General features: G+C 36.9%; 2 protein-coding genes across 2 annotated transcripts; both read right to left on the bottom strand.

Annotated features, from left to right (window-relative positions):
* Positions 1 to 374: 374 nt before the first annotated feature.
* On the bottom strand, positions 375 to 1,743 carry LOC149502628 (uncharacterized). The gene has a single exon (XM_089728637.1). It carries the CDS (start codon positions 1,212 to 1,214, stop codon positions 375 to 377), a length of 840 nt encoding a protein of 279 aa, XP_089584763.1. The 5' UTR covers positions 1,215 to 1,743.
* Positions 1,744 to 5,100: 3,357 nt separating this feature from the next.
* On the bottom strand, positions 5,101 to 17,264 carry LOC114251431 (facilitated trehalose transporter Tret1). The gene is made up of 8 exons (XM_089728638.1): positions 17,008 to 17,264; positions 12,063 to 12,202; positions 11,239 to 11,463; positions 10,704 to 10,860; positions 10,007 to 10,224; positions 8,488 to 8,659; positions 7,831 to 8,117; positions 5,101 to 6,657 (listed from the first exon to the last, which is right to left on the bottom strand). The coding sequence occupies exons 1-8, from the start codon at positions 17,077 to 17,079 to the stop codon at positions 6,372 to 6,374; spliced, it is 1,557 nt and encodes a 518-aa protein (XP_089584764.1). The 5' UTR covers positions 17,080 to 17,264; the 3' UTR covers positions 5,101 to 6,371.
* Between the last annotated feature and the right edge of the window lie 114 nt (positions 17,265 to 17,378).

The raw sequence follows: 17,378 nt of genomic DNA on the forward strand, positions 1-17,378 counted from the left end.
TCTGAAAGACCTATGAAGCTTGTAATATATCTTTTCAGATATTTTTTGACAATAAAACCCACTCCGTATAATCCGGGCGTATCTCCGGTGTAGTAGAGGATAAACTCATCATGTTCTTCGATTGTGTTTCCTAGTTTTCTTGTTTCCGAAAGACCGATAATGTCAAAGTTTATATTTTTCAAGCATTCTGTTAATTCCAGTAGTCGTGAATACGTCGACATAGTTCTAACATTGTATGTGGCTATATATAGAGTGTTCTGGTGACTGTTTTTTCTGCATTTTGTTTTAATTTTCTCTGGAGGGTTTTGGTCGGATTCTCCCGCGGTGACCAGCCGTCTTGGGAGATTGAGGTTGAGAGGAGTTCGCGCTAATTGTTATTTTGTCGTTTTCTTGTTTTCTTGTTCTGGAGAAGACCGAGACCGAGAGGGGAGCCCGTGAAGTGTTAGCGTCGGCTTTTTTATAAGGTAGCTCGTCATATTATTATTTTTAATAATTTTTGTTGTTTGTTTTTTGTTTCCGCTGCTGCTTGAACTTCTCAATGATTCCGGTGATTCTGATGAGTTCCTTTTCTTATCTTTTTTCTCATGTTCAATTTGCTCGCTTGGTAAAACATTTTCCTTTTGTGTATTTTTGGTTCCTAAAACGACAAGTCTATCATATTTTATGATTGCCCTGTTTCCGGATTCTCTTTCTTTGATTAACTCGCTCTGAAGCTCCCTGCGTTTTTTTAGTATATCTTGGGGGAAATCTTCTTTTATGTAAACGGGTGATGATATCAGTTTTTTCTTATTTTTAAGTAATTTTATTTTTAACCCCATAGTGCTCAATGTTACTACAATGGGTCTCGTGTTTTCCCCTCTTTTTCCAACTCGCCTTACAAATTCAACGCTGTTTTCATTGCATTCAATGCTTAAATATTTATTTATAATTTCTAGCACAATTTGCAACAGATCCTGATATGACCTTTCACCTTCTTCGACTCCGAAAAAGAGCAGATTTCTCTTTCTCTTCAATCTCTCCATGTTATCTATTTTGTTTTTCTGCCATTCTAATTGTTGTTCAAGTAACTCGGTCTTTAATTCAAGACTGTGAAATTTTTCATTCATATTATTTATAATGGTATTTTTTATTTCCTCCTTCATATCTAACATATCCGCTTTTTGTTGTTTCATCTCTTCTTGCATGCTTCTTAATATATTTTTAATTTCTTCCATTACTTTTATACCTCAAAGTACTACTAATACAATCTTGTGGATAGTATTGGAACTACGTTGCTTATAGCAGATGTTATCTCCAGTGTATCGAGTTTTATTTTGAGAGTTCAGCTGCTCACGCTAGGTGGCGCTAACGTTTTTGTACGAGGTGATTCGTGTGACGATGCGAATAATATTTATGTTAAGTTATACACCAATGCAAAAAATAAATCAAATAGAATCCTTGTGTTCACTATTTAACAGTTTAACGATTTTAATGATTATTTATGTCCCCTTCACTGCACTTAACGAGTTTTAGATCATTTACACTTAGAGTAATGGATATAAATGTCAGTTGCGCGTCCCTTGATATTTTTATAGATTTTGTATTGTTTACGCACTCTTTCAATAAGAAAACATTTGTTCCTGTGGTTCTTAGTATTGTTCCTTTATTTATCACTACTTTATCACACTTTAACCGCTACTACTATTTATTACTTAGTTAAAAAAGCAGACGATGAAGTGAACGGTGGCACAGTCCGCGAACTACCCAGTAGAATCATAATAGTGTTCAAACTTATAATTTCAATTAATTATAGTCGAATTTCGACTACCGGGGGATCACTAGTAAGTAGTTATTGAATCCCACACATCACATAATGAGCCCTGAAGTCTTAATTGTGCATGACTATTTCTCTGCGAAATGGAAAGTGACCGCAGAATTTTCCGCTGTCATATTAAACTTTTAATACAGTAAATTCCTACTAGTCATGAGTACTTGTAGATACGTGTGCCTACTTCTTAACTGATAAAATGTTGAAAGACGTAATCTCGTATTTTTATGCCGTCTATGATACCCGCTAACTACGCAACTATGACTAAACAGTTGGACAGGACGAGTGAATTATCTCAGAGGCTCGAAGAACAATGAAATATTTTGGTCACGGTTTCACGTCGTGTATCAACACGAATAATTTTCGTATATAGTGATGTGGTATCTTCTGATCATCGTGACCATCATGATACTGCGGATGGAGTACTGCCATAATATTAACAGGTCATTATTATTATTACTATATTATTATTTTTATTGCTTAGATGGGTGGACGAGCTCATAGCCGACCTGGTGTTAAGTAGTTACTGGAGCCCATAGACATCTACAACTTCATGCGCCATTAACCTTGAGATATAAGTTCTAAGGTCTCAAGTATAGTTACAACGGTTGCCCTACCCTTCAAACCGAAACGCATTACTGCTTCACGGCAGAAATAGGCAGGGTGGTGGAACCTACCCGCGCGGACTCACAAGAGGTCCTACCACCATTATATAGGAAACAACCGACGATCTAACCTTCTTATCCTATCTATTGCGTAGAAGAACGAACAAGTTTACTATCCCCCTGTCTGCAGTAATTACGGCAGTGGATAAAAATGTCAATATAAATGCTATCATTCTGACTGAGATATAAGGTTATTTTCTTAGGTTCTTGTAGGGGAATGATACCCCGCCCCGCTTAGCTTACTATGCAGTTATTGTGCATATAGTAATGAGCAGCATACGTTAGTCAGTCAGTGGTCAACGTGCAGCGACCCACCGCGGTCGCTGAGGCGATTAAACATGTAATTATACGTAGTGTTTTAACGACCGCACCGATGAGGTTTATGGAGGACAACACGCAACAAACAACCAGCGCACACGCCTCCTCCTCCTTCATCTCCCAACAAACCTCACACTGGTCACCAGTGTGGACTAACTTATGCTGCTCATTACTATATGCACAATAACTGCATAGTAAGCTAAGCGGGGCGGGGTATCATTCCCCTACATTCTCATGAATCGTAGACAAACTACTGACTAGTGTAGCCGGTCTCTTGACTTCCGCAATGTGCTCCTTAACTCTGAACTAGGTGTATCTCAGTTTGTTCTATAGGTATATGAGAGCCAATAGTCGTAGTTCAGATTATACACACCATAAGGAGGTCTAAGTATCAATTGTATAGCATAATATACTGTTTCAATTTTTACAGCGTAATTCAATACCGATTCGCGGCAAAAAATGTCAGGGCAGTGGCTACCCGTCCAGGCTTATAATACGGGTTACCACTATGAAAGGCCACATTGATTGCAGAACTTTAAGAATTAGAGAGAGAAAGAATATACTTTAATGCACACCAAAACACAACATTAAAAAAACAGTCAACAAGTAGATACATTTATACAATAGGCGGCTTCGATCAATAATAGATAGGCGGTCTTATCGATAAAAGCGATCTCTTCCAGACGACCGTTTCATTTACAGAAATTCTGGAAATTATAAATATACAGCAGTGCGGTGTACCATTAATAATACATTATGGTAGAAAAGGCATACAATAAATAGATATATATCATTAATAATAGTATGAAATCACATGATTATTATTTCAATATGCAAGTACAATAATTATGAGGGTAGAATTTGACTGAGTACCTATTGTGATAAAAATCATTAGACGCGAATAAAAGTGGCTTGTGCGGCTTTATTAATTGTTTTAATAGTAACCACAGGTACCTACATTCACGCTATTCTGCAACTTATCTAATGGTTAAGCAAATATTTTCATTTAAAACTAATCGTTTCAAATTGTTGTGTATATGTTTTGGGGAAAACTTCACTGGTTGAAATAAAAAAAAGAAACTGCTAATGTAATTTAATTCGTCCTTAAGATTTATGTACATATATATCTACTTAAAACCACTTTTTATAGCTTAATCGCGGGTTTATTGTTTTTATTTAATTACTTCAGACGTTTCAAATACTTTTACAGTTTTTGTCAAGGACGATTAGTCGTCGTCGCGAGGTTAAGCCGTAAAAATATTTTTATTATGTCTGCATACGCCTTTACCAATTTGCGCGGCAACTATGTACATAATATAAATATATTATTATATCTTTTTAGGTTATAAGTGTACCGAATCATTGTCTCTTAAATTTCATTACTTATTCATTGTGTTCTTTTAAAGTTATTGCTTGTTATCACTAACGAAATAATTTATTAGTGGTTATTAGGTTAATTGTTTTCTTTTCTTTTCTTTTTTTTTTCCTTCCTAAGCTGGTAGCCTTGATAGGCTATTCCAGCGTAACCTTAACTAGTAGGTGAGCTCACGGGGCTCAAACCTGACGAATTCTTGTCAATAAGCAATTCATATTATTAAGCTTGGAACTATTCACTAAATTAACCTGTAATCTTAATGTAAAACGACATTTATTAATTACGTTACGTTTCTTTAAATAATTTAAGAACCTAAATTTAAGTGACCGAAAACTGACCTATATAGTACTTCAGTGCCAAAAACTAACGAAAATAATTTAGTCAATATTAAATTGGGTATAAGCGCCATCTATGGTAGTTCTAATAAACTACTTGTAGTTTCACACTCCAAACTACAAAATGCTGTGGACGGAATTTGTTAAAATAAAATTTATTTATTTACTTTTGGTCTACGCATAAGTCATAAAGTTTGGATCTTTTGTATTCAAAGGTACACAATAAATAGACAATGTGCTTTAGAATTTGATAGAATATACATTATTTCGTGATCGTTTCATTAAACAGTGGTACCTCGATATACGAGTGCCCTAATAAACGCTGAGTGAGCGATATTTTGCTTTGAAATGAGAGCAAGATTTGAGATATAGTAAGCGGCACGTAAGTTGGCAAGGTTTTGTTGTAGTGGGGGTAATGTCGCGCATAGTGCACATTGCAACAAAAAAATGGTCACTTTCATTGCCCGCATATAATTTAATTTTATTTTATTGTTTATTTGCCATAACTTATTTTTAAGCCTGTGTGTTTTGAAGAAAGTTAAAGAAAAGAGAGGAATTCGTGAAGTGTAGGTATTAGGTGTTATAAATAAAATACAATTAAAAGTTAAGAAGTTTATTTTAAAAAATATACTTAATATTAAAAATTATGTGTCGCCGTCGTCACTATCATTTTCTAATAGTGCTACCCCTTGGATTAAATTTATGGTAGCACCTGAGCTAGTGGAAGGTGTTGGCTCCTCATCGTCGACATAACGAAGAGTCGCTGTCGTCACTGGCGTAAATAATAAAACGCTCAGTGACTGAATCTACTATACGGTCATTGGTATTTGGTCCTGGCATTGCAAACAAATTTAAAACAATAATACTCGTAACAAAAACTAAATTTACACAATAATAACAACTCCTAACAAAAACTTAATATAAAAAAGGGTATCCTACAACTTAGTAGGCGCATGTGTAGCCGGGAGCGAACGGAACGTGGACGCGGTGCGGGAGGGGAGCGTCGACTGACTCACCAATCGCGCGCTCGGAACGGTGCTACGTCTTTCCCCGCGTCCAGCTTGACAACCAAAGAGACCTAAAAAACGACTTCTGCGCATCTAACGACTCTTGCCAAGTTACGTACCGGGGACTATACGTCGCTGCGTACGACCCCAACTAACATAAGTCTAACAGTTTCTCCCACCTCAGACTAGACCTCGGTCTGTATGCTTGTTCCCTCGTTTTCGAAGCAGACGGCACAGGAGAAGACGATGCCAGTTTGCTTAGTGCGAGTTTTTTAACGTTCTCGATAGCGTAAAAGTTAACTCAAATTTGTATGGTGTTGGAACAGCACCCCTAGCGGCAAATTTGGCAAACGTTCCAACTCCATACAAATTTGAGTTAAGTTTTACGTTTTACGCAAGTGATCGAGAAGTTAAAAAACTCGCACCATGAAGAATAAGTTAACTCTAGCACTTTTTATTTTATTATGTTTTTCTTGAATATGTATTTGTTATTTATAAATAAATGTTCCTTTTCATTAATAAATGTTTTTTCTTGTAAATACATTTTCGCTATTTCAAAAAAACACTTAACAAAACGACTGAGGTGGTTTTTTCGGGAACGGATTTGTAACGGATTGTAACGGATTAATGGCATTTCAATTAATTTCAATGGGGCAAATTGCTTTGAGATACAAGCAATTTGACATACGGAACGTAATACATACAGAATTTGAATTACGGAACGTATTAAACTCCCACGTCGAGGCACCACTGTGCTTTAGCGGATCTGTCGTGTCTAATACATTACATACATTAGTCCCTAATACATTATTATACGTGATTCTTAAGAATGTATTGGGTATCACAATTAGTGTGTTTAAATTATCACATTTTTATATTTAATATTTTCCTAAAGAAACGAATAAAAGGGTCGTCCGCAAACGTTCTTAAATCGCCTTTATAGAAATTTTCGATTTCGTGTAAAGGCACCCCTTCGGTTTCTGGCATAAAGAAGTACAAATAAATAGTGCCCGCATACGCAAAAGCACCGTACACAGCGAAGGTGCCCCACAGTCGCAGACTTATTTCAAGATCGATGTGGGTTTTTGAGGCAAAAAATGTAACTATGTAGTTCCAAGCGGCTGCAATGCCCTGAGCTGTCGCACGGCTCCTAAACAAAAAAATATCATTCGGTTAACTGAGATTAATTAGAAAATATAACTAAAAATGGATTATATTATGTAGATATTAAATAAGGTGTAATGGGATTCGGAAGCGTATACGAAAATAAACGGCTTAAAGAACTTAACGTCGCTGTGGGCTAAAACGCTCTGTGTACTATCAAGGCGATATTAACCACCGTAATAACCACCATACGCCTTTTTTTTCTACCTAAGCTTGTAGCTTTGAGAGGCTATGCCAGCCTGGTTAAGACTGGTGGTAGGATCTCTTGTGAGTCCGCGCGGATAGATACCACCACGCTGCCTATTTCTGCCGTGAAGCAGTAATGCGTATCGGATTGAAGGGTGGGGCAACCGTTGTAACTATACTTGAGACCTTAGAACTGATATCTCAAGGTGGGTGGCGGAATTTACGTTGTAGATGTCCATGGGCTCCAGTAAACACTTAACACCAGGGGGGCTGTGAGCTCGTCCACCCATCTAAGCAATAAATAAATAAAAACGTAACCGAACGAGTAGGTGAACTTACGGAGCTCAAACCTGACGACGTTGCTAACACTAACGCTAGCAAAAGCGGTGCTTCGCAAAAATCTATCACCGTATCGGAAATGCAACCCACTGAGAAGATCCGGCGAGAAACTCAGTGGGCTGTGTCTGTGGGTTAATTCGCTCGTCGAGCCCTTCGTCGCAAGCGACGGGTTCGACGAGAACGATGACCGGTGCTTGAGGTACCTAAAAGTACCTATAGGCCTTAAAACATACACGCCATTTCGAACCGATTTTGGTGATTCTTTTTTTATTATAAAGCTGACGCTTCCTGTGTAGTCCCATTTCAATTTAGTCCAGTTCCGATAACGGTATCCATGAGAAAACCATATAAGTCTTAAATTTGCACATGTAAGTGCATGACAAATAGTTGAATAACTCAAGAACTCAATATCACGCCAACCGATTTCGATGATTATTGTTTTTAGTGTATATTGATTTGTTTTGGAATATCTTTTTTTTCTATTTGAATTCGGTTTTTGTTAATGCATGTGTCTATTTACAATTATTTTCCATTCTTTTTTTTTCAATACGCTTCACTACTATTCTACATTCGGTTTATCACGGTGACAAAAAATTATGCAAATATATTGTATACTTATGTATTATTCTCTCACCTGAATGGAAATATCTCACCCAGCAATACCCAAGATACATTACTGCCAGTGAACAATGTCAAAGCGTACAAAAATATCAAAGGTATGCTGCTCTTCTGCGTTGGAAACGTGGAGGTGTCGTAAGAAAATACAGAATCCGACAGATTCATTTTCGCGTAAACGCTAAGGGCAGTGCAGGATATTGCCGTTCCTAGCATGGCAGTTATGCCAAGTTTTCGTTTGCCAGCGAGTTTTATGAGGCCAATAACAAACAGGGCCGCGACGAATGTTAGAATCCCCACCATTAGCTGAAACACAATTTTTAGATGGAATTACTATCAGTGAATGTGTATTAGAAAATAAGCAAATGAGTGATGTAATAATTCAATCTATTTCGTTTCCCTATAATGCTTTTATTTATATCGAGAGTGAGTGTTGAGATGACGGCTGATAGAAGAGAATGGAATAGAAAAATTCGTGGTGCCAACCCCGCCTAATGGGATAATGTGGAGGCAAAGAAGCTATATCGAGATATACATAGTTAAAAACTATTACGTAGCTATTACGTAATGGTAATACAAGAAAGTAACAATTTAGAATAGACAAAACGAAGTAAGTCACTTCAATTTAGACGTTAGTTTCTTGAGAATTACGAAATCGAATTGCTTCATGACTTACCACAATTTGTTTCTCATTTGCATCCATTCCAAAGGCTCCACATATGTTTACCATGTTTGGTCTGATGGGGGTAAGGCCACTCATGACGTAGAACATAAAATACAACAGTCCTAAAGAGAGCGGTCTCATTGTTGCTTTTCCCAACATCACGTATTTGAATTTCAGCCAGGACCTGTGATAATGATTATTGTTGGATAATTAGCAGTAGCATCGATTTAAAAAAAATTGTTTTCATTATCTCCAAACTAAGCATGGATAATTAATTGTCATTATTTTTAAAAATATAATACGCTTGCAATATTTAGTTGTTGGTGTAATAGTTGGTTGTGGTTTGATAGGATATTAGGTTTTTTTTTTATTGAAGGATTACTGGTGGCTCGGCGGCCTTTCCAGTTTCACCAGGACAGGTGGGCGAGCACGGACTCAGCCAGGAGAGCTGGGATTTGCTAACAGCTACCCGAGCGCCTCCGAAGAAGACCTAACAACTCAAGGGCAGCTGCTTCCCAACTGAATCTACTACCGGATCGGAATCCTGACCCACTCAGAAGATCCGGCAATAAACTCAGCGGGCTTATGCTTAGGTTAGGTTGCGCCTCGAACTTTTTGCCGAGTTCGACGAGTACAGTTACTGGGGAGTATATTAGGCATATACTATATTATTGTCTTCGACTCATGATTCCTCATCGATGCTGTATTGAAACAAATTTTGCATCTTTAGGCATTTTCTTAACCGTATTTAACCTAATTCGTATCAAATCAATCTATAATTTGATCCTTGGGAAGAATGTATCGGAGCATATAAAATGTTCATACCTTAGATCCTGGACTGGACTGAATTTTATTTAAATTTAATTTTTTGAACAATATCTATAGGTATGGAGAATAACCTATAAATTGGGTCGACCCTAGATGTTCGCATATGACAGTTTGCAGCTTTACGTCAATCATGTCCAGATATCTGACACCGATCCACTTTAAGATAGTTCTTGGATTGGAAAATGACAACAAAAGTCAGTGAGAGAATCGAGCAACAAAATATGACGAAGATACCACTCCGATAGATGACCATTCTCCGATACAAATGAATGAAGAATAATCAGGAGTAGTAGTAATAGTAAAGGAAACTGGTGCTGCATCTCCTGATTAATAGCCGTATAGACCTGTATTGTACCTCAAAAGTATTACATATTTTTAATATAAATGTGTGCTATTATTATAACAAACTAGCTATACCCGTCCGCTTCGTTGGGCATTTAAAATTAACATCATTATTTCTCATCCCCACAAAGATTCTCATCATTAACGCTCCCGCAGCTGGTGTAGGGAGTCCAACACTCATATAAATACTAGCCTATCCTTTAAGTACATATATTTTCTACATGGATACCAAGTTTCAAGTCAATCTGATGCACGGTTCAGTAGTTATAACGGAACATCCGTAAAAACCACTGTAGATTTATTATATATTAGTATAGATAATATTGTAATTGAATAGTCCGAAAAGACTTATGAATCTTACCTTTTAAAAATATTCATTTTGTGATGATCACAGTCTTGTTCCTTTTCTCCTTCTTTGATACAAATGACACATTGATGTAAATTCCGCGAGTAGACAACGAGGTCGTCGAACTCTTCTTTAACCTGATCCGGTGTGGTCCATCCACGAAGGTAGCAAAGAGAGTCGAGAGCATCCTTGTCTCGGCCTTGAGACAGAAGCCAGACTGGTGTCTCCGGAACCTAGAGCGTTTTTAATATAATTTAGTCTTTAAATTGTTTATTAACAGCATGATTCGATGACATCATGGCTTCTATTGTGATATAGGATCGTATTCAGTGGCGTGTAATTGGAGGGGGCTATCTCAAGCAATGGACTGTTATATAGGTTGACGATGACGATGATGATGACTACTCTTGTTAGGGCCATTGTCAGCAACTGGTGGTAATACCTCTTATGAGTCCGCGCGGGTAGGTACTACCTCCCCCCCTATTTCTGCCGTGAAGCAGTAATGCGTTTCGGTTTGAAGGGCGGGGCAGCCGTTGTAACTATACTGAGAACTTAGAACTTATATCTCAAGGTGGGTGGCGCATTTACGTTGTAGATGTCTACGGGCTCCAGTAACCACTTAACATCAGGAGAGCTGTGAGCTCATCCACCCATCTAAGCAATAAAAAAAACTTTTTCGGAGTAACCTCTGTAGTCAATTTTGGATACTTACGAATAACGAAAATAGTATTGCCAGAATTGGAGCCCCGACAGAAATAAGGGCAGCATTACGCCAGTTCACCACCGTACCGAGGAAGTACATGATGAGGATTCCAATTGCCAAGAAAAGTTGCGTCACGGTACATAGCGAGCCGCGTATTGAGTGTTCCCTGGAAAATGAAAAAAAACAACATTAGTTTCACCTCCAATTTTAAACATTAAATCATCAGTGTTTATAATAAATTTTAATGAGTCTAGTTATAAAAACCTGCATTGGTATTTTCTTTATTGATGCAATCTATAAAATAACGACTACATTTAATTGATACAACGCATTGGCTGAATGTCATTTTTTATCATCATCACATTTAAAATTTGTTAGCTATATAACTTTAAACATTGTATGTATATGTACTGTAACTTAATTATTCAAACTTTTTATTGTAGATAGGACGGCGGTGGTGATCATTATAACCAGCTGATTGTTGGCATTTGTACAAGACCTAGTATATATAGTATTGGATAAAGAAAATGTTTTAGATACTAACGTTACTTCTCCAACGTAAGCTGCTATTGGTGCTTCCATAAGACCAGTGCCTATGCCGAGCAAGCCGTTTGCAATGAAAAGAGCTGGCAAATTCCAAGAAAAGTACGCCAAAATCCAGGCAATTAAATGTGGAATGTTAACAAAAATACTAGCTTTCTTCCTGCCCAAATAATCCACAATAGGGCCAGAGAGAATCGCACCGAGCGGCTGAGTTAAATACGATAGACTACCTGAAATTTATTATCAAACAATTAATCAATTACAATTTAATCGGCTGTGTAGAGAGCAGATTTGGAATAATTCATCTCATGTGACAGACTTCTATACTTTTAATACAGTAATTAAGTATATATGTAACTATACTGAGATTTTAGAACTTATATCTCAAGGTGGGTGGCGCATTTACGTTATAGATGTCTATGGGCTCCACTAACCACTTAACACCAGGTGGGCTGTGAGCTCGTCCACCCATCTAAGCAATAAAAAAAAATCTTATTCGTACAGGCAAGCGTCAGTTGGTTACTTTTAAATAAAAAATAATTTTGAAGTAGTTCTTGATTTGGTCAAGCCAAGCAAAAAAGATAGATACTCCAAGCTTGACCTCAGCCAAGACTCTAATTGCTTTTTTTCATAGATAAGCGATGCCAAACGTAGCGGTTACAATATCAAGCTAAGTCACAATACTAAAATATCTACTAAAATATCTATAAAATATCTACATTCGTTTTGTTCAGTCAAACTTTTTACGACCAACCCGTTCTCGGATCTGCTTGAAACAAGATTTTCGGTCGAGTGTAATAAACTATACTCGTTCTAAATAAATACCTACCGAACCATGACGCTTGAATGTCATTGAATGACAATCCTTCTTTCGAATTAAGTAAATCAGGAAGGGCTATGGTTGCAAAGCTGATAGCCATGCCGAGGTCCATGAGCAGAAGATTCGCGGACATACTGGCCAATAGCTGCAAAATAAGAAAGTTGTTTTTGTTTTCAACATTAAAGTCGAGTCGAAAAATTTTGCAATGAGAAAGTAATCTTATATCTTTAAGCGAGCAATTCTTGTATATAAATATATATTTATTCTGAATTTCGGAAACGGCTCCAACGATTTTCATAAAATTTAGTATACATTTAGTTATACAGGGGATTTCGGGGGCGATAAATCGATCTGGCTACGATTTATTTTCGTGTTTTCAATATTCAACTTTATCTATAATCAACTTAAACATAAACTTTTTTTTTATTGAAAGAAAATAACAAATAATATAATATAAATTGTACATACGTAATTCGTATTTTAATATAATTTCTAAAAAACAATTTATCAAAAAAAAAAACCGGTCATCCTCTAGCTTAGGTTTAAAAACATACGTGCAGTTTGCATATGATAGAATTAGAATCTACCGGAATATTTAATCTCATTCCCACACAGTTTAAGCTTAAACATGTATATACCTAGTCAGGTCATAAATTCTGTCACATGTTTAATGTAAAATAATTGAGACAAGTTTATTCATTATGTAACCATTCATATACCAAAATAAACTTAACAAAACATAGATTCTTATGACACTAAAGTTTATTCAAAATGACCTCCGTGATTTTGGATACAGGCCTTCAATCTGCGCGGCCAGTCGTCTATCGCAGCACGAACGAAGTCCATGTCAATATCGGCGGTTGCCTTAATCAAGGATGTCTTGAGTGACTCCAAATTGGGATGAGGCTTTGAGCACGCCTTTTCCTCCAAGTGTTGCCATATCTTGTAATCTAACGGATTCAAATCTGGACTGGAGGAGGGCCAGTCTTCGTGCCGGATGAAGTCGATTTCACGCGCCGCCAGCCGGTCTTGTGTGCTCTTCGCTCTATGAGCTGGCGCTGAATCTTGTTGGAATACCCAGTGCCTGTTATTGAACATGGTATGAGAAACAGGTTCCACAAGGTTCGTCAGGACTGTATTTTGATACACAACTGCATTCGTTTTTACACCTTTCTCACAAAAATGTACCTCTGTTAAGCCCCAATAAGAAACTCCCAACCATACCATGAGCGAGGATGGAAAATGACCTCGTTGGACACGCGGAATACGGTTGCTCACTTCTTCACTACTGTGTGCGTACACCTTATCATTTTGTTTGTTGTAGCTCTCTTCTACGGTAAAAATTTTTTCAGCCGAAAAAAGAATTTCCCGATATTTTTTTCCCGCGTACCGCTTCAACAAAGCGCGGCATCTCTTCAGTCTCAGGTCCATTAGACGAGCATTCAAACGATGTCCTGTTTTTTTTCGATATGCCCGAAGCCCTAAGTCTTCATTTAACACCCTTTTCACCGTGGTTCTGCTTAACCCCATCTGAAGGGCCAACAGTTTCTGCTTACGTTTGGGATTTCTTTGAATTCGCGCCTTCACAGCTTTTATCACTGCTGGAGTCCTAACAGACCGAGGGCGACCACTTCTTGACCTGTCATCTACACTAGAGTCTTCATTGTATCGTTTGATGGTACGATAAACGAATCTTTTGGTTATATTCAAATTTTTTAGTATGTTAAAAAATTGAATTGGCGCGTAACCGCAACGATGCAACGCAATAACTGCAACACGGTCTTCTTTAAGCGTCCACTCCATATTTAAAAATGAGTAAAATTCTAAAAGTATACATTTTTATTTTCATGAACAATTCGAAATTCGAATTCAATAAACTTTTTTGTGGCCAGCATTCTAAAAGAAAAGTTTTTACTGTGTGACAATACTTATGACCTGACTAGGTACAGTTGTATTTTTATCTCTTTTTATTGTCGCTTTTTAGGGTAATTTCGGTTAAATTGGGTTTCGAATAGTAACGGTGATAAAGAAGTTTTAAATTCAAAGCGGAAGAGGATGCTGATGAGGAGAGGATGCGTAGTTAAGAGTATTAAGATTAATGCCCGTATCTTTAGACGTTTCGTAAAATAGTCCTCCACTCTTAACTCATCCGATGATGCTCGAGAATTCCCTCCAAACTTACTCGAGTTTGGTATTTTAGTCGACCATTACAATATTCCTCAACTGTCCTCGAGTGAGGTAATAATGATGAAAATTTGATCAAGCTAGCATCAAACCCATAGAGTTCTGTAGTCTATGGTCATTGTTTAATGTCAAAGTCAAGCTGCCGCTGTCTGTTTGTCACTAGATGAACTTGTTTGATGTTTTGGTTGCTGAGTTATTCGTAAATGTGTGCGTGCGGTAAATCTGAAAGTGTATTATTTATTTTTTAACCTATTATTATTTTAGATTTCGGATCCGGCTTTGTATTTTTATTCGCCGCTTTTGTGTGATTTTGGTTGCATCGTGTTGTTGAAGTGCTTTTCCACAACCACCAGTTTATTATTATATAAATAAAACTTATAATCGCAATGACTTTATTTATCAGGTAGTAAGCAAAATATGACTCTTATGTAGGTAAATAAAATAAAGAGTTTCAAATGTCTAACCTCGAACTATTTACTTTATAAATATTATCAAAATTAAATTATCAAAATATGCGGGAATCATGAACAGATCCAGGCCATTACAACATTAACATATATTTCCTATCCTATATATTCAAGGACGTTTGAGTGGAGTTTATTTTTACGACTAAGCTTACCAAAACGCGCGTTGGAGGTTGAGTCGAGTCGAGTTAGGCTCGTGTAAACGACTAAAGATACGGGTGTAAGGCTTGTGGAGAGTATTAAGCGGTAGGTAGCGGCTTGGTTCTGCCCCTGGCATTGCTGAAGTCCATGGGCGACGGTAACCACTCACCATCAGGTGGGCCGTATGCTCGTCTGCCTACAAGGGCAATAAAAAAAAAAAAGTTAAATTCGAATCAGTTCAGCCCCCACGATGAACAGCCCATTCACTAACGGACAATCTCTAATTTTTGAGAGCGTCTCCTTAAAATACATATTTTACTTTATTACCAAGTTTGGAAACGATCCTACACGTTTTCTTAGAGAATAATACATATTCATAAGCAGACACACGTGACTAAATATGCAGTATAAATATTCAGCAATTTCACAGTTGTTTTACGATCGTACCAAGAGCAATTGTTGCTGTGTTTACAGCGAGACGTTTGAAAATATTTTTTGGACTTGATTGATTGACAAGCTCACGTCTCGTCCGATTATTATTATTTTTTCTTTTTTTTTTTTTTCTTTCTACCTATTCGCTGGTAGCCTATGAGGCTATTTCAGCTACGCCCAGACGGTTAGGTGAGCTCGCGGGTTCAACCTGAGAGAATATACTAATACATATATGTATATTATGTAATTAGGAGTTAGGTATATATATATGTACATATTATATATATATATATATATATATATATATATATATATATATATATATATATATATATATATATATAGCGAAAGATGCAAATATGCCTGGATGAATATGCCAACCGTACGCAAATAGTTCACGAACAAAAAATCTTTTGTGAATCATGAAAAACAATCATTATTCTTATTTTTGCAACGAGGTAATTAGGAGTTAAATATTATATAGTTAGGTATAGTTAAGTAATATATATTTATTCTTCGTAAATTAATGCCGTACGGTTGGCGTCATATTCGCATCTTTACACCGTATCTTACCTTTTAGGCCATGGACGGATCAAAATATTAATTACACTAGTTCATTAGAATAAGCTAATAGTAAAGCAGAAGAAGTTTGTTAGAATGTCACGAAGCGATATAATCTATATATATAAAAATGAATTGCTGTTCGTTAGTCTCGCTAAAACTCGAGAACGGCTGGACCGATTTGGCTAATTTTGGTCTTGAATTATTTATGGAAGTCCAGAGTAAAAGGTAGATAAATATGAAAATGCTCGGAATTAAATAAAAAAAAACAATTTTCTTTATCCTTTGATGTGTCCTCCGTCGGACGGATTCCTTTTGTTTGTTTTAAGTTTATTTTATACAAAACTTTAGATATTTTATTTTTCGATTGAGGCACTACGAAGACTGCCGGGTCAGCTAGTCGATTATAAAAAATCGAATTCTATGCAGACCGGTCATAGTCGTTTATAAACGTCAGCTACGTCATGGGTATAACCAAGCAAAACTGGTTGTACAGCATCTTGTGAACCCGCACGAGTAGGTACCAATACCGTATCTATTTCTGCCGCGAAGCAATAATGCCTTCCAGTTTGAGACCTAAGGCAGCCGTTGCACTATAAAACTCATGTCTCAAGGTGAATGGCGGTATTAACGTTGTTCATATCTACTGGCTCTGGTAACCATTGTGCTCCCTTCTCAGAAATAATAAAAGATTCGTGCTAGCACTTTTGCTGGGGTTGAGAATTAATTTGAAAGTTTTACTCTTCTTTTAGTTTGCATATGATCACATGCGACTCAGGATCGTCAGGCTTGAGCCCCGTGAGCTCACCTACTAGTTAACGTTACGCTGAATACGCTGAGCCTCTCAAGGCTCTCAGCTAGGTAGGCAAAAGAAAAGAAAAGAAAAAAAAAACCTACTCACGTGAGCACTCGCGAAACAACACTTTTGTTAAACACATGTACCTATATGGTTATATCAGGTCACAGGCGTCCGCATGCTACCGGATGCTGTCCCGCATGGCAAAACGTTTAAGCCATAAGCTGAAGTCTATCTTAATTGAATATCTAAAAGCTGTTCTACATAATGTCTACCAGCGGTACCAAAGACAGGCAGTAATACTAATGACGAAATGACGAAATCATAATAATGAGATTTTTAAAACTTATACAATTTAAAATAAAACCTTACTTGTGCTGCTACGCATTTCAAACGGCTGACGGGCGCATTGCCGTTTGATGATATTTTAAATTTGTGCACCATCTTCAATTATCGAGCTTAGTTGTTTTTTTTTGTCGCAAAAACTTTTTTAATAAAATACCACTTAGCAAATTCACTTGTTTAAAAATTTGTTAATGATTGAAGATCCATTTTTTTTAAATTATTTTATGATATTGAATGTCGGTTCAGATCACACATGTTCACTTAACAGAACGTGCGCTTTGAATGAAAAAGCCAAGCCGTCGGACGCAAATGTAACTTTGTCAAATGCAAACCATTTGTTGTATTGAAGAGTTCATCTAATTTTACTTTATAGTAACTTACTATAGTCGTCACACAAA

Source organism: Bombyx mandarina, chromosome 07 (assembly GCF_030267445.1).
Source record: "Bombyx mandarina strain Sakado chromosome 07, ASM3026744v2".
Taxonomy (NCBI): Eukaryota; Metazoa; Arthropoda; class Insecta; order Lepidoptera; family Bombycidae; genus Bombyx; species Bombyx mandarina.